General features: G+C 47.1%; 1 protein-coding gene and 1 long non-coding RNA gene across 5 annotated transcripts in view; one reads left to right on the top strand and one right to left on the bottom strand.

The window, feature by feature from the left end:
* Positions 1-25089, top strand: part of LOC144699734 (A-kinase anchor protein 2-like) — an 88454-nt gene that overhangs the window by 46208 nt on the left and 17157 nt on the right. For all 3 annotated transcript variants that reach the window (XM_078570912.1, XM_078570930.1, XM_078570921.1), the window contains exon 2: positions 5842-8398. In XM_078570912.1, the coding sequence (XP_078427038.1) occupies positions 5842-8398 (2557 nt within the window). The remainder of the gene's footprint in view (positions 1-5841; positions 8399-25089) is intronic.
* LOC144699753 (uncharacterized) overlaps positions 16466-25089 on the bottom strand; it is a 34392-nt gene continuing 25768 nt past the window's right edge. The window contains exons 2-3 of one of the 2 annotated variants that reach the window (XR_013580610.1): positions 21305-21410; positions 16466-16891 (exon numbers count right to left, since the gene is read on the bottom strand). This is a non-coding gene — a long non-coding RNA (uncharacterized LOC144699753). The remainder of the gene's footprint in view (positions 16892-21304; positions 21411-25089) is intronic. The other variant, XR_013580611.1, reaches the window with a different exon arrangement.

Here is a 25089-nt window from a genome sequence, read left to right on the forward strand (position 1 = left end):
TTGTACTTTATGTATACATATGGTTGCCAACTGTGATTGAATGTATTCCTGGTGGTTTTATCACACGACTTTACCCCATGCTCCAGCCATTAGTCAGCCAACATATCTGTCCTTGTGATGTACTGCCTCCCTATACCAATTGGAAAGCAAAAAAGCGAAAAGATTTGTTACTTAATTCGATGCTGCTTGACTGTCAGCCCAAACAGCCTTTCTCTCCCCCATTTTCAATATTTTTATACCTACTAAAGAGAAATGTTCAAAGAAAATGCCAAAAAAAAAATCAATATTTTAAACGTCCCGATTTATTCCTAGAGATTTATCAATTCCTGGTGACTCCAGGTTGGAGGGTTGGTAACCACATATATATAGATATCAGCACAGTATTGTTCATCCAAACACTTTGGAACTGGGTACACCTAGATATACCTACACTGGCTCCGTTGCTTTTACTATCCTAGGAGACAGGACTTATAAGCCTCAGCATTTATAAACCTCAGCATTTATGGAGTTTTGGACTCTGATTACACAAAGTTTGTTAGGGCTGGACAATTACAAACACTGTTGCTCCTATTCTCGCGCCATTGATGCAGTGTAACGTTGGAACCTTCAAGAGTTACTGTCTGAAATGTAAATTGAGCAATTGTGATGTAAGAGCTTTGCCATCAGAACCTTCACTAAGCTTAGAGTTTTAAAATGCGTTGCCAAGGCACCACATTTCTATCAAGACAGTCAGATTATATCTTCAGTGTGTATGCTTTATATTCTGCCATATTAAGGAACACCACTGTTGATGCAAGTGGTTTTACTGGAGCATGTGATAGTCACATTTACAATTTGGCCTCAATATTTCAAAGTACGGCACTCACAGCTGATTTACCAGCCCCTACAATCATAAACTCTGCTCATTAACTATTGTTATACTCCTTTGTTATGCATCACGCTGCTTAAGGACAGCTGTTTCCATTTTTGAGAGTATGTTTTTAAGCCAGGAGAGTTGACCACACAAGCTCACAGCGGAGTCAGTGCTCTGTTAACATAGGGTTGCAAATTTTAGTTGGACACATCCCTGGAGGTGACCTCACACTAGCACCCCCTAACCCCCCAATTTCTGCAGCCTCACCCAATCCATCAGCCTATTTTTCCCCATTGACAATATTTTTATAACTAGTGAAGGAGGCCTTTCTAAGAAAATGTAAAAGACACCTCGTTTTTTTTATATGCCTTTTTGGTTTTTCTCTCTGGGTTACTTGCAGGTGATTTATCTTTACCCTGGAATCTCCAGGAATTAAACGTGGAGGGTTGGCAACCCTTAAACGGCATTAATAGCATCCTACTTTTATCAGAGGGTAGAGGCCTTCTAGCTTGGGTTCCCGGTCTGTCCTCTAAACTAATTCCAGGAAATCTGCAAGATTCCTTTCAATTTGTTATTTTTCTCTGTATCACTTGAGCGTAACATGTTTACACAAATTACTTTACTGCAATCACATCATTGTTATCCGTTGAGCAGCGCATTTTGTCATTTGGCAGATGAGATTGGGACACTCCAGGAGTGTGACCAGGGGATCCCTGGGGTCTATCAACGTTTGCACGGCATCTCCCATACAAAAATTGTTGAAAACTGGTGCCAAGTTTTTCACTGGGAGATAAAATAAGTTCATCAGCCTAGATTAGCATCACAATGTGCGTGTTCACAATACTTCACTCAAAACCAGAAGACACAAATGTGAGGCCCAAACAAAAAGTGCTGGAAATACTCAGCAGCATCTGTGGAGACAGAGACAAGAGTTAATATTTTGAGCCCAATATGACCCTCTTTCTGAAGGAGCCATACTGGACTCAGAATGTTAACTCTGTCTCTCTCTCTCTCTCTCTCCACAGATGCTGCCAGTTCTGCCGAGTATTTCCAGCACTTTCTGTTTGTGTATTCAGATTTCCTGCACCCGCGGTATTTTGCACATATTTGAGGTTATTGGTTAAAGAACCAGATGGAATGTGAGAATTTTTTAAATCACGCGGACGAGTTGCATTGTGCTGCCTGAAAGGGTGGTGGCAGCATGTTCAGGAGCGACTTTCATAAGAGGATTGGATAAATACTTGAAGGGGAAAGAAATGGCACATGGGGAAAGGACAGTGGAGTGAGACTAATCAGACAGCTCTTGCAAAAACCTGGCACAGGGTATTAACAGCTACCATGGTGGGATTTGACCCTGTGACCCCAGAGCATTAGCCTAGATTTCTGATGATTCAGTCATGTTACCACTATGCCACTGTCTCCCCTCAAAGAATGGATGGTTGTGTTGGCTGACTAATGGCTGGAATTGGGGGGTGGGGGGGAGCAAGTCATGTGATTAAACCTCCAGGAACACATTTAATCACAGTTGGCAACCCTAGGCCTTGAGCTGGTGTGAGTGGGGGAAAGTGAAGACCTCAATGGAAGGCCATTGAGCGGGGGAAGGCAGGCTGATGGTGGAGGCTCCTTAGGCAGGCACCTGAATCCAGGGAGAATCCTGAACATGACGGGCCAAGTGGCCTCCTCTGTGCTGTAAGATAAAATAAATAAATAACATTGGGTCTATTCCACTGAGAATTATGAGTGCAAGCAAGGCAACTCCAACAGCTCCACTGCTAAACCTGGATTAAAGCAACAAGACTTGATGTCAGCAAGGCATAATACGCAACAGTCATGTTCCTAATAAGGTCATCCTTGCTGTGGTTCTCTGCTCAGTCTACTGGTATCCGATCAAAACACAGACTTTAGTGGTTTGGAGCAATTATGGAAGGAAATGTGCTAAACTTAGGCTTGGGGAAAATGATATGTAGAGAAAGTGATGTAAAAAAAAAACACCTTGTCAAAAAACAGCATCCAGCTATTAACCAGGGTCTAACAATACATGCTTGGTAAAGCCAAAGATAATGTTCTTATTGACTGCTATAAATAACCAGGAATAACCTATTCAAGGTCCTATATTTAAAGGCTCAGTTTATTTTCATGTCCCTTGTTGGAAGTGAATATACTACCTCAGCTTCTCAATGGCCAGAATTGGTTCCTGCTACTCTGGCAGGAGTGTTATGTGGATAGTCAACCGTGGAACTAAACCAGTAAAAGGCTTGTGCCAGATTTAAAAGACGTCTCAGTGATTTCTGTTGTGTTGAGCTGGCGAGCAAAATATGTCAGTAGCTCGCTAAAGGAAATATAGACTATTGAAACCAAGTCACCTTCTGGAGTGAAAGGGGCAAATTTAGGAGGGCTCTCTTAGGAGAAAATGGAAGACAGTCAAGGGCGTCATAGCAAGGAACAAAGGAACAGGAGGAGGCCATTCAGCCCCTCAAGCCTGCTCCACTATTCAATTAGATCATGGCTCATCTGTATCTTAACTCCATCCATTTGCCATAAACCTTAATACCCTTGCTTGAAAAAAATCTTTCCACCGCAATTTTGAAATTCTCCGTTGACACCCAGCCTCAATAGCTTTATGAGGGGAAGAGTTCCAGACTTCCATTAATCTTTATGTGTAAGAGTGCTTGCAAGATTAGTGCCGGATGGGTGACCAACCCCTACTGAAGGAGGCGGGGTGCAACTTAAAATATTTTTTATTCCACTTTTGAATTAAGACTGTTGTCGGCCGTGTTTCCCAAGCATTGGGGAATCCAGCAACTACAAATGGGTGAGGACTAGGTGGATTCAGGAGATGAGTGCCTTTACCCCCTGGATTCAGGTGCCTGCCTGAGGAGCCTCTGCAATCAGCCTGTCTTCCCCCACTCAATGTCCTTCCATTGAGGTCTTCACTTTTCCCCACCCCCAGCCAGCTAAGGCCTAGACTTGCCAACTGTGGTTCAATGTATTCCTGGAATTTTCAACACATGCCTTGCCCCTATGTTCCAGCCACTAGTTAGTCAACACATCCACCATCCATTGAGGGGAAAGGGTGGTGTAGTGGTCATGTCACTGGACTTGTAATCCAGAGATCCAGGCTAATACTTTGGAGACATGGGGCAGAATTTTCTGCCTGTCAGGCGGGCAGGCCCAACCCAATCTCCGGCGGGCGGGGAGCCAATCCTTGCCGGAGAAGCGGGCCCCACCGCCACTTTACGTGGGCGGGCCAATTAAGGCCCGCCCAGCGTGACGCCCGGCGGGAAGCGCTATGCACTCCCTGTGCGGGAGAGGGGGATTCCCCAAAAGCGAGAGTGCGCTCTTTCGCGCATGCGTACGAGAGAGCGCACATCTCCCTGAGACTAAGTGCTGCCTCAGGGAGATCGCTTACACTTTGAAAAATATGAAAAATAGAAAAAAAAAAATTCCCTAACATGTCCCCCTCATGAGATGGGACATGTTCATAATTAACATAGTAACTTAATTAAAAATTTTAAAACCCTGCATGAAGCCTCATCCCGTCACTGGATGAGGTTTCATGTTTTTTCTATTTGCCGCCGGGGCTCCTGGCCTACCCGCCAACCTTAAGGTTGGACGGGCAGGTCCATTACTTGTTTCAATGATCTTGTCAATGGCCTCAATTGGCCATTGACAGGTCGGCGGGCCCACAGCTGATTTTGCTGCGCCCCCACCTTCCTGAATATTTAAATGGGGCGCGGTGACGTCAGAGGTTCCGCCTGACATTATCCCGCGTCATTTTACGCATCGGTGAGCGGGCCCCGCCCCCTGCTCGCCGACGGCAAAATTCTGCCCATGGGTTCAAATTGTAGCTGGTGAAATTTAAATTCAATTACTAAAAATCTGGAACTGAAAGCCAGTTTCAGTAATGGTGACCATGAAACTATCACTGATTGTTGTAAAAACCCATCTGGTTTACTAATGTCCTTTAAGGAAGGAAATCTGCCGTCCTTACCCAGTCTGGCCTACATGTGACTCCAGACCCACAGCCATGTTGTTGATGCTCAATTACCCTCTGAAATGGCCCAGCAAGCCACTCAGTTCAAGGGCAATTAGGGATGGGCAACAAATGCTGGCCTTGCCAGTAATGCCTACACCCCATGAAAGAATAAGTTTTAACACACCGCCTTACTACGCCAGTTGGAAAGCAAAAAGGCTCATAACCCAATTGGAAGATGCTTGACTCTCAGCCATACAGTCTTTTTTCCCATTTTCAATAGTTTTGTATCTGGTAAAGAAAAATGTTCAAAGAAAATTTCAAAAAAGACAATCTTTTATCATGTCCCTATGATTTTTCTCCAGGGTTTCACACAGCAGTGTCCTGGAGATTGATCTTTAATTCTTGGAGACTCTAGGCCAATCCTGGAGGATTGGCAAACCCACCAAGGCCTCTAATCTCCCCGACCATGAAGCCTTTGACCCTCCCTTCCCCTGCACCCCAGGAGGTTGACAACCCCCCTCCCTTTCACCTCCCCGCACCCCCCCAAACACCCTGAGATCACCCATTCCCATCGATTGACTCCCCACATTCCAAGCATGGACATGCCTGATACTGTGGCCTTCACTGACCTGCTCCCACCCACCAGACTGTCAATCAGAGACATGGAGTGGAATTAAAACTTCAGGGTGTTTTGGGGGGTGGGGAAGAACCCAAATTGCAGGCTCCCCTTGACTTTCTGACCGACACGATCATTGTGGGACAGTAAAATCATGCCTTCTGTGTCTCAGCGAGGATTCTTCAATCTGATTGGTTGAGGTGACGCCAAGTTGCTTGCGCTGCTCACATAGGCCCCATCTTGAGGGAGCTGCACCGAAATGGCTCCCTAATTACCATAGGCTGTTGCGCAAATGCCCAATTAAAGTCTACGGCAACTGTAATGTAAAGCATGTATTCTTTCAAGCTATTTGGATATTTGAGATTCTAATAGTTTTCACCTTTTCCCTTTGTGTAGAAATCCCCTCCCAGCTTCCTGGAGGATGAGACTGAACTGAAGAAGGGAAACCACAAAAGAAGGATTGATTCCTCGAACTCTGTTCGTTTGTCTCCTGGGCAAGAGGGAAGGATGGAAATAGACAACCAGCTTCACAGTACAAAGAGCGTGAGTGTGGTGACGCCAAAGGGCCCGGCCTCTGAGTCGGCTGTGGTGGACGGTCAGCTGAACCACTTAGTTGGGAAAGGCCACAATGGCATCCAGAGTCAGCATGAATCACTGGACAGCGATGTTGCGCAGGAGATCAGGTACCTCGACGAGGTCCTAGAAGCCAATTGCTGCGATTCTAACCTGGAGAATGGGTCGAACGTGCTGGCTTCTCCTGAGCCGTGTACCATTACGGTGGGCGGGCAAAGCCCGTCTGATCCCAAGACGTCCGACCCTCCAGCCTCACCGGATAATTCCGTTACAACCGCAGCGAGACAAGAGCCTCCTCTCGCTGAGCAACAGGAGCCCGGCGATGTGAAGAAAGATGAGATTAAGCTGAACGGCCATTCCCTGGGCGCCGCCGTGGAGGAACCTCTTCCCGACCCGAACAGCGTGGGGGGCGAGGAGCAGCAGGCATCAGATTCCAGGCGGTCCTCGAGGGACAGCGAAGCCGCCCTCGTCCCCCTGAAGAAAGAGGCCAAATTTGAACTCCGGGCCTATCACGAGGACAAGAAGCCCTCCAAACTTTTCGTGGATGACGATATGAATGAAGCCTACAGGGTTAAGAAAACGCGAGCGTCCGATGAGATAGCAGAGCTCGAAAGAGCCAGACTGGAGGTCATTAAAAGCCAGGTGGTAAAGAAGAACCCCAGTATTGCAGAGAAATGGAAGCCACCGCAAGAGAAATCCATTGAGGAGCAGCTGGACCCAGATAAGCTGGAATCACACAAAAAATACGCAGAGCGAAAGCAGAAGAAACAGGGCGGGGGCCTCTCCCCAGTGTCTCCAAGGCAGAAAGCGCATGTTTTTGTAACACCGGACCCCGTCATTGTAAACAGAGAAGACGTTGTCACGGAACAAATAGATTTTTCCACAGCAAGGCAGCAGTTTTTAAAAATGGAGAGCAGATCTGAACCCAGCACTCAGCCCAGTCAGAAGCGGCCGGTGAACACTAAGGGGGCTCCTGTAAGGCCGGGGTTAAGGGTGGCGGAGGCACCTAAGAAGGAAAACGCTGCGGCTCTGGTCGTAGTGACTGAGCCGGCGGAGGTTCAAGGCCAGACAGTGCATATCGGGGTCAGTGAAGTGACTGTTGTGAAAGCTTCCAAAGTCAGCTTTGTGCCTGAAGAAGAGCAAAGGGATGCAGTCCAGGAGACACCACCAGCACTACAAGCCGATTGGCAGAAAGAGGTATCAGGCCTGGCACCACTTCGACAAGCATCTCCTGACCAATTTATCAGTGACAGCACAAAACAAGAGATGGTCAACAAGGTCTATGTGGACGATGAAGGGTTCACTCGGGTCAGGGCGGTTTTGACGGTGCTGAGTGACGATGGCGACAATGACATTTCAGACCAGTATTTTAAGTGTGTTGATCTTCCTGCCACTGCCGAAGAACTGGATTCCGGCTTGGATGAATTGTCCCTTCGATCCCAGGACACCACAGTGATGGAAACTCTTTCCAATGACTTCAGTATTGATAATGTGAGTGACAGTGGTGCCTCAAACGAGACCATGAACGTTTCCCTGGACTACTCCCTGGGTGGATCTCAGGAGTTTTCCCAGCCTCAGACACCCCATGCATTAACGCCCATTGACAGAGAAAGGGGTGAAAGCTCTCTCAAGAGGGAAGGAATCTTGAGCTCGCTCAGCGACGATGACTTGTACCAGCAAACGTATTTGGGACTGTCAGAGACGGAACGAGAGCTGCAATATCGAGCAGAAATGTTGGTGCAGAACGCCATTCAGTTGGCACTTGCGCAGCAGAGCCACGCGGACGCTGGGACGGGTGAAGGTCGTCAAAGGGTGTCGCAGCAGCCAACAACGTTGGGTAGCGAGCCAGCGGGCATCGACCCTGTGCCTCTGCCGAAATCACGGACTGCAGTGTTGGAGCCGTCACAGGGACCGCCGCCTTTAGCTCAGGAGCAGGGATCCTCCGCGCCAAAGGGTTCAGCTGATGCCGAGACGGAGAGTCGCAAGGGGGATTGCTTTCAGTTTCCCGCAGCGGCGGCTAGACAGTGCGGCACCACCGACATCGCCCGGGCTGGGTCACCTCCTTCCTTGTACAAGCCCGAGTTCAGCCCTTTCAGTGACAGCGCCACCTACCTGGAGCCGACGGATTATTCCCGAAACAATGTCTTTGCCAGCCACTCGCAGGAGCCGGAGGTCATTGCCCAAACTGGGCCGTTTAAGCTGCGCTCACGCAAACAGAAGACCCTGTCAATGATTGAGCAGGAGATCCGCGCAGCCCAAGACCGGGAGGAGGAGCTGCGGCGCCAGAGGGAGGTCCTCAGGATTGTGCAAAGACCCACCAAAGTCAGTCAACCCCTACTGCGACCAACACAGTCTCACTCCCCCAGAACAACGGCCCCTGGTAAGATCCTACAACTCTTTGCAGATATTGCACTCCATCTTCCGAAGAGGCAGGCTGAGACCTTTTGGCATGTGCTACATCCTTGATTGGAATTCATGAGCCTAACCTTTGAGGAGAAATGTAGGCCAGGGTGTCAGAAGTGAACTAACTCCAACTTTGATTCAAGGAATGTAAACAACAGAATTTGCAGGTCACATGGAGAGAGCAGGGGAGTGGGACAAATTGGCTGTTTCAAAGAGTCGGCACTGGCACGATGGGTCAAATGGCCTCCTTCTCTGTTGTATGATTTAATGGATTGCATTAGAATTTACAGCACAGAAACAGGCCATTCGGCCCAATAGTCCATGCTGGTGTTTTTGCACCATACAAGCCTCCACTTCTATCTCACATGATCAGCATATTTTTCTAGTCCTTTCTCCTTCATGTGTTTATCCAGCTTCGCCTTAAACAGTATCTCACCGAATCTTTACAGTGCAGGAGGCCATTCGGCCCATCGAGTCTGTACTGGCTCTCTGAAAGAGCATTCCGCCTAGTCCCACACCCCTGCCTTATCCCCGTAATCTTGCACATTCTCTCTTTTCAGGTAGCAATCCAATTCCCTTTTGAATACCTCGATCGAACCCGCCTCCGCTACCCTTTCAGGAAGTTTGTTCCAGACTCCAACCACCTTCTGGGTGAAAAAAGGTTTCCTCACATCACACTTATTTGTCTCTAAACATCTAAATGTCTCTATACCATTCACCTCAACCACTCTCTGTGACAGTCAGTTCCTCATTTTCACCACACTCTGGGTAAAGAAATTTCTCGGCAAAGTCCCTATTTATTGACAATATTATATTTCTAACCTCTAGTGTTGGTCCCAGCCCCACCAAGTGGAACCATCTTCTCCATGTCTACCAGTTCAAAACCTTTCAGAATTTTAAAGACCTCTATTAGGCCAGCCACCCTCAGCCTTCTCCCTTCTAGAGATGACAAGAGAGTTCGTCAGAAAAAATACTGACCCAGAAACCCATGGCTGTTCAATATTCTAGGCCTTGGACCATGCATGCAAAATCACGGCCTTTCACTCTGGCAAGTGGGTCAATAACCAGAGTTCATCAATTTAAAATCATTGGTTAAAGATCTAGAGGGGGGAATGAGGAGTTTTTTTTTACTTCAAGAGTTGTCAGGACCTGGAACATTCTACCTGGAAAGATTAGGGGAGCTAATTCTTAAATAAATTTAAAAGGGAGTTAGGCAGGTACCTGAGTATGAGAAGCTTGAGCATTATGGGCTTCGCTGTCTATGAGAGTGCTAGAAGCGGTGATGATTTTGAAAGGAAATTGGACGGGCACTTGAGGGAAATGAACTTCCAGGGCTACGGGGATAAAGCTGGGGAATGGGACTGACTGGATTGCTCTGCACAGAGCTGGCATGGACTCGATGGGCCAAATGGCTTCCATCTGTGTCATAATGACTTCAGGACAAAGCATGGGGATGTGGGACTAAGCACGATGACTCTTTTGAAGAGCTAGCACTGGTGTGATGGGTCAAATGGCCTCTTTCCGTGCTGTAAGTTTCTATGATTCTGGGATGTCTTCAAAGAGTTGGGCCCTGTTGCCAATCCTTACCAGGCTCTTGGACATGAGTTTGTGCGGCCTGATCAGAGCTACCTTACTAGCTGAACCACCTTAGGGTCAGGTCAAGATCAAGCCTGGGCTACTCGAGGGCATTAATATTTTAAAGAGGTGACGTTTGAAAAGAGAGCCATGGAGACAATTTCTTGTTTCTCCCAGGCAAGGGGACTGGGGTCTCTGAGCTCTCCAGCTTCTTTGGGCGAGATGGCAGGAGATGCCCCAAGTGTGCCCAAGAACACTGAAGGAATTTAAATCATGGGGTCTGACCTCTGACCCCATGAACTTTAGCAGGGTCATTGCCAAATGTCTGGGTCACCTCATGAACTTTTATGGGATGTGGGCATCACTGGCAAGGCCACCATTTGTTGCCCATCCCTAACTGCCCTTAATCTGAGTCCAGAGAGCAGTTAAGAGTCAACCACATGGCTGTGGATCTAGACACATCGGCCAGACCAGGTAAGGATGGCAGATTACCTTCCCTAAAGGGGCATTAATGAAGCTGATGGGTTTTTACAACAACCCACCATCTGCCATGATGGAATTTGAACCCAGGTCCCCAGAACATTACCCTGGCTTCGAGATTACTAGTCCAGTGACAATACTGCTTCGCCACGCCCTCCCCCATTGTCAGTTGTCATTAAAAACCCATCTGGTTCACTAATGCCCTTTAGGGAAGGAAATCTGTCGTCCTTACCTGGTCTGGCCCACATGTAACTCCAGATCCACAGCAATATGGTTGACTCTTAAATGCTCCCTGAACGAGGGCAATTTGGGATGGGCAATAAATGCTGTCCTAGTCAACGACACCCGCATCCCATGAACGAATAATATAGGAAAAAGGATTGTGACCCAAGATTGCTAGTATATTGTGAAATGATCAGGTAGATAGGCAGAAATTGTAAAACTAAAAAATTATTTTTCATGGTATTTTGATATTTCAGTTGTTACACTTTCACTTTCATCGTTCAAGGGTTGATACTCTGACCTTTCCACCAACCCTTGGCCTAATCATAACCTACCGTTGATGCAGTTATCGCAGGCTCCATTCCACATTACAGTCTTATTAATAATGACCACAAAACTACTGGATTGTCATAAAAATGCATCTGGTTCATTAATGTTCTTTAAGGAAAGGAAATCTGCCACCTTACCCGGTCTGACCTACACGTAACTCCAGACCCACAGCAATGTGGTCAACACTTAATTGCTCTTTGAAAAGACCTAGCAAGCCAAGTTGTATCAAACCACCACAGATAAAAACACTGTGGGTGAAACTACACCACAAGGACTGCAGTGGCTCAAGAAGCCAGCTGGCCACAACCTCCTCAAGGGCAATTAGGAATGGGCAATAAATGCTGGCCTTGCCAGCAACACTTACACCCCTAGAGTGAATAAAAAGAAAAATAATGTTAAGGAGCCACTAGGGTGTTCTGTCTCTCTCCACTATAGTGAAATAAATGAATTGGATCTGAATAGAAACCAGTTATCTGTATGGACCTTACTGCTCCTGTAGCTGTCAGTAGTGCAAGCTGATGAAATGATGCCCACTCAGCTGGAGTTATTCCACTCCCACCTCGAAGCATTGACACTTCACGCGCGCTCAAGATTATGAGCGTCAGTGGACAGAGAGACTGAGCTGGGCAGAGAAACTAGACATTGTTCCATGTGTACGACATATTTTCATGGACAGGAGCAAAACAGAATCAAAGCACAGAAGGAGGCCATTTGGCCTGCCAAGCCCATGCTAATTCTCTTTGAGAGTAATCTAGTTTATCCCACTCTCTCACCTTTTCCAGATAGTATTTATCAAAATTCCCTTTTGAAAGCCACGATTGAATCTACGTCCACCACCCTTCCAGGCAGTACCTTTCAGACACCCTCTGCATAAACATGTTTTCATCATGCTGTCTTTTACCAAGCACCTTAAATCTGTGTTGCCTGATTCTCGACCCCAGCAACCATGTTACTCTCTATATGGACCACACATGATTTTGAAGACCTGTATCAAATCTCCTCTCAACCTTCTCAAAGGAGAACAACTTCATCAACCTATCCACATAACTGAAGTTCTTCATCTATGGAATCATTACAACAATCAATGATAGTTTCATGGTCACCATTACTGAGGCTGGCTTTCAATTCCAGATTCTATTAATTGAATTTAAATTTAACCAGATTGTGTGGTGGGATTTGAACTTGTGTCCCGTAGGCATGAGCCTGGACCTCTGGATTACTAGTCCAGTGACATTACCACTGTCTCTGCTAAAGGGGAGCTGCTATGTTCCTGTCAGTACTCCATATAGAAACAGCAAATGATGCAGAGCAGAAGGAGCCCATTCAGCCCATTGCATCCGTGCTGGCCCTTTGAAAGAGCTGTCCAATTAGCACCACTCCTCTGCTCTTTAACCTTGACCCGGCAGATCTTTTCTTTAGAAATTTATATCCAGTTCCCTTTTGAAAGTTACTATTGAATCTGCTTCCAACACCCTTTCAAGCCATGCATTCCAGATTATAACAACGCGCTGCGTAAAAAAAAAAAATCCTCCTCATCTCCCTCTCTGCTTCTTTTGCCAATTATTTTAAATCCCTGTCTTGTCGCTGCTGACTCTCCTGCCAGTGGAAACAGTTTCTCCTTATTTACTCTATCAAAACCCCTTTAATCTTGAACATAATTTGTGTTAAATCACGTCAACTGTTCCAGCCACACTGAAAATAATCTTATTCTTAAAATAGTCAAGGACCCTGGTCGCAGGTCATTCTCCATGTCGGTGTAACAATGCAGCAAGAAGCTCTTACATCCTGATAACACAAATGACATGATGCAAAGGATGGCTGCGAGAAAAAGGCATTTTTCACATCTTTTCTTCCTTGGCCAAAGGTTTTCAGTGTCACTTGTGGGTCTCTGGCTAGCACCCTTACCTCTGAGTCAAAGAACATACACACATATGAATTAGGAGCAGGAGTCGGCCATTCAGCCCCTCGAGCCTGCTCTGCCACTCAATAAGATCATGGCTGACCTGATTGTGGCCTCAACGCCATCTTTCTACCTACCCCCAATACTCTCTGATTCCCTTGTTAGTCGAGAACTTATTTACCTTGGCTTAAAAATATTCAATGACCCTTCCTCCACCGCTCTCTGTGGAAGAGAATTCCACAGATTCACGGCCCTCTGAGAGAAAAAAATTTCTCCTCATCTCCGTCTGAAATGGGAGACCCCTTATTTTTAAACTATGTTCCCTGGTTCCAGTCTCTCCCACAAGGGGAAACATCCTCTCAGCATCCACCCTGTCAAGTCCCATCAGGATCTTACATGTTTCAATAAGGTCACCTGTCATAAACTCCAATGGATACAGACCCAGCCTGTCCAACCTTTCCTCATAAGATCACCCCACCCACCCCCACCCCCATCCTGGGTATCAGATGAGGTGTTCAAGTTCCAATCCAAAATCTGCAGCACAAAATCTAGGCTGACACCCCAGTGCAGCGCTAAGGGTGTGCTGTGCTGTTGGAGGTACAATTTTTTGGCTCCTCAAGCCTGTTCAGACATTAAGTGAAGTATCTTAACTCCATATGCCCACTTTTGTTCCAATGCCCTGACTGAACCAATCGATCAATCTCTGCTCTCCTTCAATTCTGGCCTCTTGAACATTCCTGATTTTAGTTGCTCCACCAGTGGTGACCATGCCTTCAGTAGCCAAGGCCCTAATGCTCTGAAATTCCCACCCTAAACCTCTCCACTTCCTTTCTCTCCTCCTTTACGACGCTCCTTAATACCCACCCCTTTAAACAAGCTTAAACAAACCTGTCCTAATATCTCCTGACTTGGCTCAGCATCGATTTTTGTTTGCTAACACTCCTGAGAAGCACCTTCGGACATATTGCCATATGAAAGATGCTATATAAATGCAAGTTGTTGCAGTTTTGAAAATTGGCCCCTCAGCTTCAACTACTCCCGGGGAGAGAGTTCCAGAATCCCGCGACCTTTTGTTTGAAGAAGTGCTTCCTGCCATCACCCCTGAACAGCCTGGCTCAAAGTTTAAGGCCTTCTTGTTCTGGACTCTGTCAAGAGGAAATAGTTTCTCTCGATCTGCCCTATCAAATCCTTTAATAACCTTAAAGACCTCAATTGGAATGCCCTTAATTTTCTTTTTCCCAGGAATATGAGGCTGGTTTATTTCCTATATGGAAATGCCGCTGATATATGGGCCTGGATAGAATAGTGTGGCTGCCTATAGCTCGGCCTGAATTTTACCCTTGGCAGGCGCACGTGATCGGCGGGCCCGGGAGCAGCCAAGAACCAGACCCCCTGACTGCGATCGACCCCCGACCACAATTTCACGCTGTCTGGCCAATTAACAGCGCTGAAAAGCTCAGCGCTGCCGGGGTGAGGGCGGGCGATGACGTCACCGCGGGTGTGGGTGAGCGCTGCAAGAGAACTCCCTGAAGGCAGGACAGCTGCATCAAGGAGCTGCAGACCTTCAAATGATTCAATAAAGGTTTAAAAAAGCTGCAAAAAAAATGTCCATGCATCACAATCAAGCACCTGAAAGCATAAAAATGCTGTCCCCAGATATTTATTTTAATTTTATTTCATAACAAGAGATTTCATCCCGCCCTTGGATGAGGTTTGATGAAAACTGTAAAGGCTGCCTGGCCGATTCGCCCGTCCGCCAACCGTACTTTTCGGGCTTCCTCCCCCCCCCACCCCACGAAAAATCGGAGATAATTGCGCCGTTAACGGGCTTAATTGTCGGCGGGCGCGCTTCCGACTTTTGCACGCGCCTGCCGAGCGAAACATCCCACAAGTGCGCCATGTCCACTGGGACGCTCGCCTGACACCACCTCGTGCGTCTTTAGGCCCGATCGGGTCAGGTGGGCGCCCGCGGGGGCGTAAAATTCTGCCCCTGGGTCCATGCAACCTGTCCTCGCAATCGGTGCGAGTCTGGTGGGTTGGTGCCGCTCCTCCTCCAAGGTGCTTCCTTAGATAACCGAGAATCACCCTAGGTATAGACTGTCAGCTTGACTTTTGTTTTGCTTAGCTTAGTCTGCAGCTTTGACCCATCAACGTGTTCAAGCAGTTGAGTTTAATGTTTGCCAGACAAGGCTTGCGTGTTAACTCTGACATTGCCCTTCCCCCTCTTGGCACTTGTACAGTCCCACTCTTAGGACACTGTCCCCGTGCCAGGATGAAGTCACCAGCAGTCAACGTCTGTTTTCTATTAAAATGTCACCAGTTCCCTTTTTTCCCAGTCCAAGGCCACAGGAAATGAAATATCGAAAGGTCATAATCTTGTGGAATGAAACCCTCCATTCACTCCCGAAAGGGGGAAAGGACCGGTGTCACTGGTTTCCATTACTGAACCGAACAACTCTTGCAGCAACGATGGTGCTTCACTCGGACTCTGTGGGTGGATGTTTATGGACAAGTAAAGAGACAATCTCACAGTGGATTGACATCATGGGCAGAATTTTACACTCCCCCTCCCCGGTGGGATTGTGGGGGGGGGCGGGGGTGGGAGGGAAAACCGCAAAATTTATCGGACGGCCTTCCCACAGGTCCCCGCCCACCCCGACCTCTCCGCAATTTTACGCTTGGATCATTGAGGCCTAGGCCAGCCCGCCCGTCCTCGCCTCAATTGAGGCCCTTAAGTGGCCAACTATCTACCGCTTAAGGGCTGTTTCCCGCCCAGCCTCAGCTTTCAGGCTGGCAGGAGGAGTTCAGAGGCAGGGGGGAAGCCCGGAAAGTAACTGTGTTCAGACCTCAGACGGGAAGTGGGGTGGGGGTGCACCCTCAGCAGCCTCCTTTTAACATCAGGCGCCACCCCACCCCCACCCTGCCCCCGCGCCCTCCCCCACCACCAACCACCACGTCAGAAAGTCCGGCCCCTACAGGTCCTCCCTCTCCCCCGGGCCTTACCAACAACACCCCCCACCGCCCTTTGTCCACTTCTCTGGGCCTCGGCCCCTCCTCCTCACCCGGACACTCCCCAAAACTTACCTGGTCCTGGAATCCCAGGACTTAAGACCCTGGAGGCTGCTTGCAATTGCAATCCCAGCCCTGTCCGCTGAAGATCCTGGCGCTGCAGGGAGTAGACAGCTACTGGCCAATCAGATTTGCCGGCAGCTCTCTGAGGCGGGACTTCCTCCCGAGTGACTTCCTCCCACCAATTACCAATTCTTGGAGCGATAAATGGCTGCGGGGCAGGCAGCGTCAGTGGGGATGTGTTCACCACCGACTCCTCCGGATAGTGGGAAGGGAAACCCCACCATCTAAAAAAATCCTGGCCTATATTTTTCTGTTGGTTAGAAGGGGTCGAATGGCTCCTCTCTCTTACATCTCCTCATTTTATTTGAAAAGGACACACTTGCCAATTCAGTGAGTGCTTAACTGTTTCCGTTCTATGATCATAAAATACACAATCAGACAGGTGTTCTTAAGTTTTTTAAAAAAAGAGGATACTTTTAATGTACTTAGCCCAGTCTAAGTAAAATGGTAAAAAAACTCTCCGACTTTCACACACACACGCACTTGAAGACCTCACATGCACACGCACAAATAGATTACAGAGTGGGAGAGTAGATTAAGCAATTTAGAGCCCAGTAAAATTAAAGAGGTATATGGCTCTTGAAGGTTGCTGACTTGGCTGGCTTCTGGTTGAAGTTGGTGGTCCCAATGCTTTCAGCATCAAGGAGGTTTAAAGACTTGATCAGATCATTTATTTGTTCTTCTGGAGACAATGGCAGTGGGTTTTTTTTTAAATTTCTGTCTGCTGCACTTGGATAGTCAATGTCGGCAAACAGGGTTCAAAACTTGCAAGTTGTCTGGAGTGAGAGAAAGGGAACCTACTCAGCGTCTTGCGCCTTTCAGTTGCTTGTCCTGTTCTGCAAAGAAAACAAGTTCTTAAATACACAAACGGCTAGTTGGCTTGTCACATGATCTTCTCCCCACAAGTGACCAGTGACTCAAATATGAACATGGCTAGTGTTTTCCAGTTGCCTGGTTTACATGATGAGATTATGTCTGGGCACATTCCTTTCATAGCTAGAGTCCAATAGTCAAAGTAGTTATGTCTAATGATTTGTCTCCAGCCAGTTGAGTACCCAGGTGATTGGCCGGATGCTTTCTAATGATGTAGGAGATGGTCCCCATTCATACTCCTTCAAGGCAATTGTTCTTGATGCAGCTTTGCAGACAGGTTATAGAGCCATAGAGCACCAAAAAAGGCCCTTCGGCCCATCGAGTCTGCGCAGGTCAAACAAGTACCTAACTATTCTAATCCCATTTTCCAGCACTAGGCCCATAGCCTTGTATGCCATGGCATTGCTTCTTAAATGTTATGAGGTTTTCTGCCTCTACCCCCTTTCAGGCAGTGAGTTCCAGATTCCGACCACTCTTTGGGTGAAAAAATTCTTCCTCACATCCCCTCTAAACCTCCTGCCCCTTACCTTAAATCTAAGTCCCCTGGTTATTGATCCCTCCACCAAGGGGAAAAGTCCCTTCCTGTCTACCCTATCATAATTTTATACCCTCGATCATGTCCTCCCTCAATCTCCTCTGCTCCAGGGAAAATAACCTCAGTCTATCCAATCTCTCCTCATAACTAAAACTCTCCAGCCCAGGCAACATCTTGGTAAATCTCCTCTGCACTCTCTCTAGTGCAATCACGTCCTTCCTATAATGCGGATTCCAGAACTGCACAAAATACTCTAGCTGTGGCCTAACCAGCGTTTTAAACACTTTCAGCATAACCTCCCTGCTCTTATGTTCTATGCCTCAGCTAATAAAGGCAAGTATCCCATATGCCTTCTTAACCACCTTATCTACCTGTCCCGCTACCTGAAGGGACCGGTGGACATGCACACCAAGGGCCCTCTGATCCTCGGTACTTCCCAGGGTCCTTCTATTCATCGTGTATTCCCGTGCCTTATTTGTCCTGCCTAAGTGCACTTAGCCGGATTAAGTTCCATTTGCCACTGATCAGCCCATCTGACCAGCCCGTCTATATCCTCCTGTAACCTAAGGCTATCCTCCTCATTTTTTACCACCCCACCAATTTTCATGTCATCCATGAACTTACTGATCAACCCTCCTACATTCAAGTCTAAATCATTTATATATACCACAAACAGCAAGGGACCCAACACCGGATCGCTGTGGAACCCCACTGGACACAGGCATCCAATCACAAAACACCCCTCGACCATCACCTTCTGCTCCCTGTCACTCAGCCAATTCTGGATCCAATTAGCCAGATTGCCTTGGATCCCATGGGCTCTTACCTTCATTATCAGTCTCCCATGTGGGACCTTATCAAAAGCCTTGCTGAAGTCCAAGCAGACAACGTCAAGTGCATTGCCCTCATCTACACACCTGGTCACCTCTTCGAAAAATTCAATCAAATTGGTCAGATATGACCTCCGCTTAACAAAACCATGCTGACTGTCCTTGATTAATCCTTGCCTCTCCAAATGTAGATTATTTCTGTCCCTCAGAATTGCCTCCAATAGTTTCCCCACCACTGTGGTTAGTCTGACTGGCCTGTAGTTCCCTGGTTTATCCCTTCCTCCCTTCTTGAATAACGGTACTACATTGGCTGTCCTCCAGTCCTCTGGCACCTCTTCTGTGGCCAGAGAGGTATTGAAAATTATTGCCAGTGCCCCTGCTATCTCCTCCCTTGCCTCACTCAACAGCCTGGGATACATTTCATCCAGGCCTGCAGGTTTATTTACTTTAAAGCCTGCCAGACCACTTAGAACCTCCACCCTTTCTATGCTAATTTCTTTAATTATATCACAGTCCTTCTGCCTGATTTCCATACCCATGTCGTCCCTCTCACTTGTGAACACTGACACAAAGTATTCATTTAGAGCCCTACCTACGTCTTCCGGCTCCACACACAAATTACCTCTATGGTCCTTAATGGGCCCTACTCTTTCCCTAGTTATCCTCTTACTCTTAATGTACTTGTAAAATAACTTTGGATTTTCCTTTATTTTACCTGCCAATGTTTTTCATGTCCCCTTTTTGCTCTTCTAATTTCCTTTTTAAGTTCCCCCCTACACATTCTATACTCCTCTAGGACTTCTGCTGTTTTGAGCCCTCGGCATCTGCCATAAGCCTCCCTTTTTCTCCTTATCCAATCCTGTATATCCCTCGACATCCAGGATTCCCTGTGTTTGTTGGTCCCACCCTTTGTCTTTACTGGAATATGTTGGCCCTGTACTCTCCCTATTTCCTTCTTGAATGAGTCCCACTGCTCCGATGCAGATTTATCTAAAAGTAGCTTCTCCCAGTCCACTCTGGCCAAATCATATCTGATCTTATTAAAATTGGACTTCCCCCAATTTGAACTCTGATTTCTGGCACATCCTTGTCCTTTTCCATAACAACCTTGAATCTAACGGAGCTAAGATTACTATCTGCAAAATGCTCCCTCACTGATACCTCCACCACTTGCCCTGCTTCATTCCCTAAAATTAAGTCCAGGAATGCCCCCTTTCTTGTAGGGTTCTTACGTACAGGCTTAAAAAGCTCTCCTGGATGCATTTTAAGAATCCCACTCCCTCTAAACCTATCACACTATGACTAGCCCAGTTAATGTTGGGGAAGTTGAAATCCCCCACTATTACTACCATATTATTTTTACACTTATCTGAAATTTGCCTACATATCTGCTCTTCTATTTCTCTCTGACTGTTTGGGGCCTATAGCACACTCCCAGCAATGTGATTGCTCCTTTTTTATTTTTAAGATCTACCTATATGGCTTCATTTGAGGAGCCTTCTAAGATGTCATCCCTCCTTACTACTATAATTGATTCCTTGATCAATATTGCGATACCCCCTCCTCTTTTACCTCCTTCCCTGTCTCGCCTGAAGACCCTATATCCTGGAACATTGAGCTGCCAATCCTGCCCCTCTCTCAACCATGTCTCTGTGATAGCAATGACATCATACTTCCATGTGTTAATTTGTACCCTCAACTAATCTGCCTTATTCATCAGGCTCCTTGCATTAAAATAAGTACCATCCAACCTTGCCAAGCTCCCTTGTGCCTTAACTGGCCTATAATTTCTATGCCTTCCAGACTCACTTGCTCTCTCTTCTAATTTTGGCTGTGTATCTCCCCCTGCTGAACCTCCTCTCAGGATCCCATCCCCCTGTCAAGTTAGTTTAAACCCTCCCCAACAGCACTAGCAAACCTCCCCACAAGGATGATGGTCCCATTCCAGTTCAGTTGCAACCCATCCACCTTGTACAGGTCCCACTGCCCCCAGAAACAGCCCCAGTGTCCCAGAAATCTAAAGCCCTCCCTCCTGCACCATCTCTCCAGCCACGCATTCATCTGGATTAACCTCCTATTTCTATACTCACTAGCGCGTGGCACTGGAAGTAATCCAGAGATTACTACCTTTGAGGTCCTGTTTTTTAATCTGTTTCCTAGCTCCCTAAATTCTGCTTGCCGGACCTCATCCCTCTTTCTACCTATGTCGTTTGTAACAATATGTGCCACAATCTCTATCTGTTTGCCCTCCCCCTTTAGAATGCCCTGTAGCTGTTCAGTGACATCCTTGACCCTGGTACCAGGGAGGCAACCTAGAGTCACATCTACAGTCGTAGAAATGCCTGTCTGTTCCCCTTACTATCGAGTCTCCTAGCCCTCTTGTTCTTCTGCTCTTTTACCTCCCCGCTGTACAGCTGAGCCACTCACAGTACCATGAGCATGGCTGCACTCCCCAGAGGAACAGTCACTCTCATCGTTTTCCAACACAGAAAAACGGTTCTTGAGCAAGATGCACCCTGGGGATTCCCTGACTTCCTGCCTGACACCTTTCTTCTGACTGTTGGCCACCCATGCCCTCTCTGCCTGGACTTCCGTAAACTGTGGGGTGACCTTGTCCAAAAACGTGCTATCCACGAAACTCTCAGCCTCGCGAATGCACCTCAGTGCCTCTAGCTGCCGCTCAAGCTCCAAAACTCGGAGCTCAAGTAGCTGCAGCTGGTGGCACTTGCTGCACACGTGGTCGGTCAGAGCGCAAGGAGCTTTTAGGACTTCCCACATGTTGCAGGCGGTACATAACATGGGACTGAGCTGCCCTGCCATGCCTCTAGTTGAAAAAAACCCTTACTTTAAGTTAAATACAGTAAAAAAAAATTAAATTATTTATGTACTTTAAATAAAATCTAGAACCCTTATCTTTCCTTGGCTTAATCTATTTTAAGCTGGAGAAAAACTAGGGAAAAAAACTGGAGAAAAACACATAGCCACTGCTCACCAATCAGCTCTCACCTTTGGTTATCTCCATTTCAATGGTGTTGGAATGTGGAAGGTACAGTGATGGAAAAGTGTAGCCATCTTTGGCTGTGATCCCAAGTCATTGGAATGTGGCATTAGCCTTTTTTTTTAAAAAAAGTTCAGTTAGGTGTTTCCAGTCAGTAAATTCAAAAATCATTTTTTTATATAAAGCAGGGTTCCACAACACGTGCAGGAGAAGTATCAGCCCTATAATACTTCTGCTGCAGGCCAACTGTGGGGGGAGTGAATAGAAAGCATTGACAGTCTGTGAGGCAGAGCTCAGCTGGTAGTGTCCTTGCCTCTGAATCAGAAGGATGTGGGTTCAGGCTCCAGTCCAGAGATTTAAGCACCAAATTTAGGCTGACACCAGTAAGATAGATTATCAGGTTATTATAATGTTCCTGTTTTTGTTTTATTTCCCTGTGCATAAGTACACTGGTTTGGCTGTAAAGCCTTTTGGGGCATCCTGATGTTGTGAAAGGTGCTATATAAATGAAAGTTCTCATGGGTGTGGTTCTGCCCATTAAAGTCAGCGATGAGCCCAACTTGAAGGAGGCAATCAGCCCGAATTGACAGGATCAGGTGCACTTAACGCACCGTCAGCAATTTTATTCCCCACCTGACGTGTGTTCCCTCAATGCTACACTGAGATGTCAGCCCGGGTTACGTTCCCAAGGGCGGAATTTTACGGCCCTGTCACGGCAAGCCGTTCAAAAGCCCGTTGACTTCAGCAGGGCCGGAAAACTCGGCCAGTGGGTGGGAGGGGCCATAAAATTCCGCCCATGGGGCACGGGAGGGTGCTGGGGGGGTGGGGGGGGGGGTAAAACTCACTTGTACCCACAACCTCCTGAATTAGAGGTGGGTGTGCCACCCACTGAACTGAGGCTGGCAGCTGTTCAGTGCAGCGCTACATCCTATTTTATAATTAACATTAATAACACACATCAAACAATGATAATGCACATGGCCTGCCATCTCTTGACTGCATCACGCTAGGGAGTATGCAACATAGATTCAAATACACTGACAAAATCCCTTTTATGTACAATACTAATTAGCCCTTTCACTGCAAAAATAGCACGCGCAGTGGTGCTTAGCAGCATGATCTAATGCTTTTAGCAACCAATGGTTGTGTGTTGTACAGCAAGGCCCCATGTTGTATGCTAATGTATCATGGATATATATTGAGTTGCCCCCTATTGAAGAGATAAAGAAAGTTAGAGGAACAGAAATAATGCACAGCACTGTGAAACTCTATCCCTTGGAAATGTCACCACATCAAATCTCTCTCCCTCCCCTTCTCTCTCTCCCTCCCCTTCTCTCTCTCCCTCCCCTTCTCTCTCTCCCTCCCCTTCTCCCTCTCCCTCCCCTTCTCTCTCTCCCTCCCCTTCTCTCTCTCCCTTCCCTTCTCTCTCTCCCTTCCCTTCTCTCTCTCCCTTCCTTCACAATTTGCCAATTATACCAAACTTTGAGGCTGTGCCAATCAGTGGCAACAGAACATGGGTAGACTAGCTGGATGGGCAGATGGGATTTAATGCAGACAAGCATGAGGTAATACAATTTTGGAGAAGTGATAGGGAGAGGCATCTTAATGACACAGTTCTAAAGTGTGTGCAGGGACAGAGGTACCTGGGGGTTTATATGCATCGTTCTTTGAAGGTGGCAGGACATATTGAGAGAGAAGTTAGCAAAGCAGATGGGATCTTGGGCTTCATAAATAATGGAATCGAGTACAAAAACAGGGAAGTTACGTTAAACCTTGAAAAAGCTCTGCCCCCTCCCCACCTCCCTCCCATCCCCATCTAGAGTATTGCGTCCAGCCCTGCTCAGCACACTGTAGGAACGATGTGAGGGTCCTTCAGAGGGTGCGAAGGAGATTTACCAGAATGGTTCCAGAAATGAGGGAATTCAGCGACAAGGTTAGGCTGGAGAAGCTGGGATTGTTCTCCTTGACGTAAAAGAAATTGAGGGGAGGTTTGACAGAGGTGTACAAGTTTATAATGGTTGTAGAGAAGCTAGATGAAGAAAAGGCTGTTCCCCTTAGCTCATAGTTCAAGGACTAGGGGACATAGTGTAAAGGTTTTGGGCAAGAGACACATGGGATGTGAGGAAGAACTTTTTTACACAGTGAGTGGTAATGACCTGGAACTCGCTGCCTACGAGGGTGGTGGAAGCAGAGACGATAAATTATTTCAAAAGGAAATTGGGTGGGCACTTGACGGAAATGAACTTGCAGGTGTACGGAGATAGAGTGGGGGAATGAGACTGACTGGATTGCTCTACAGACAGCCAGCAGGGGCTCAGTGGGCCAAATGGCCTCCTTCTGTGTCACTATGACTCCAACTCTGAGTTGCTGACCCCCAGCACAATTAATGTATATAATACACTGTAACACTGGCGACAAGATTGGAAAATGTAAAATAGACGTTTGACTTTCTGCAGAGCTCAGTTCTATTGATATTGGTTCTTGACTGCCCTCTGGTGGCTGCAATGAAAAGGTACTTCACTACAGAAGACCGTGAGATCCTGAGCCCACTTAAGTCTCAAGGTGCCAACAAACCAACCAGCCTCCAGCCTTCCCCACTCCAAAAGCAAAATACTTGCTCAATCCCAAAATCGTGCTCGAATTCTTCAACACCAATGTTCACATCCATCATTGCCACACCACATGTGGATGAGAAGAAAAAGGATTTGCATCTACAAAACACCTGTCCCAACCTCAGGACGTCCCAAAGCACATTACAGCCAATCAAGTATTTTTGAAGCTAAAACTATGAGGGGTTTTGACAGATTAAATAAGGAGAGACTGTCTTCACTGGCAAGAGAGTCACAAGAGCTTAAGTAATAGGAGGAGGGGTAGACCACACGGCCCATTGAGCCTGCTCCGCCATTCAATATGATCATGGCTGATCTTGGGCTTCGCCTCCACTTTCCCACCCTCTCCCCATAATCCCTTGATTTCCCCCAGAGACCAAAAGCCTGTCTAACCCAACCTTAAATATCTTCAACAGTGGAGCATCCACAACCCTCTGGGGTAGAGAACTCCAAACATTCACAACCCTTTGAGTGAAATCATTTCTCCTCATGTCAGTCCTAAATGTTCAGCCCCTTATCCTGATACTGCGCCCCCATGTTTTAGATTCCCCAACCAGCACAAGCGATCTCTCAGCGTCCACTCCAGAGAATATAGGCCCAGTTTACTCAGCCTCTCATCATAGGACAATCCCCTTATCCCAGGAACCAATTTAGTGAAGCTTGGCTGTACTGTTTCCAATGCAAGGTTATCCTTCCTTAAATATGGAGACCAAAACTGCACACAGTTAGTAACCAGAGGACATAGATTTATGATAGCTGCTAAAAAGGCCAGGGGGAGAAAGTTTCTTCACACAGTGAGTTGCTACAATTGGGAAAGCACTGTCTGAAAGAGTGATGAAAGTAGATTGAATTGAAACTTCCAGTACCTTTAGGTACCTCACTCACTTTTCCAGAACTGCTTCATCCAGTTCAGGGTCGTGGGGAGTCAGAGCCTATTCCAACAGGCAATGGACACTAGGCAGGGTACACCCAGGACAGGGCACCAGTCCATCACAGGGCACACACTCACCCACACTGGGGGACAATTTACCTTAGCCAACCCAACACATCTTTGGACAGTGAGAGGAAACCTGAACCCAGCAGAAACCCACGTCGGGGGTGCCAAACTTCACACACACAGAAACCCAAGGTCAGGATTGAACCTGGGTCCCTGAAGCTATGAAGCAGCAATGCTAACCACTGTA

Source organism: Cetorhinus maximus, chromosome 2 (genome assembly GCF_964194155.1).
Source record: "Cetorhinus maximus chromosome 2, sCetMax3.hap1.1, whole genome shotgun sequence".
In the NCBI taxonomy this organism is placed as follows: domain Eukaryota; kingdom Metazoa; phylum Chordata; class Chondrichthyes; order Lamniformes; family Cetorhinidae; genus Cetorhinus; species Cetorhinus maximus.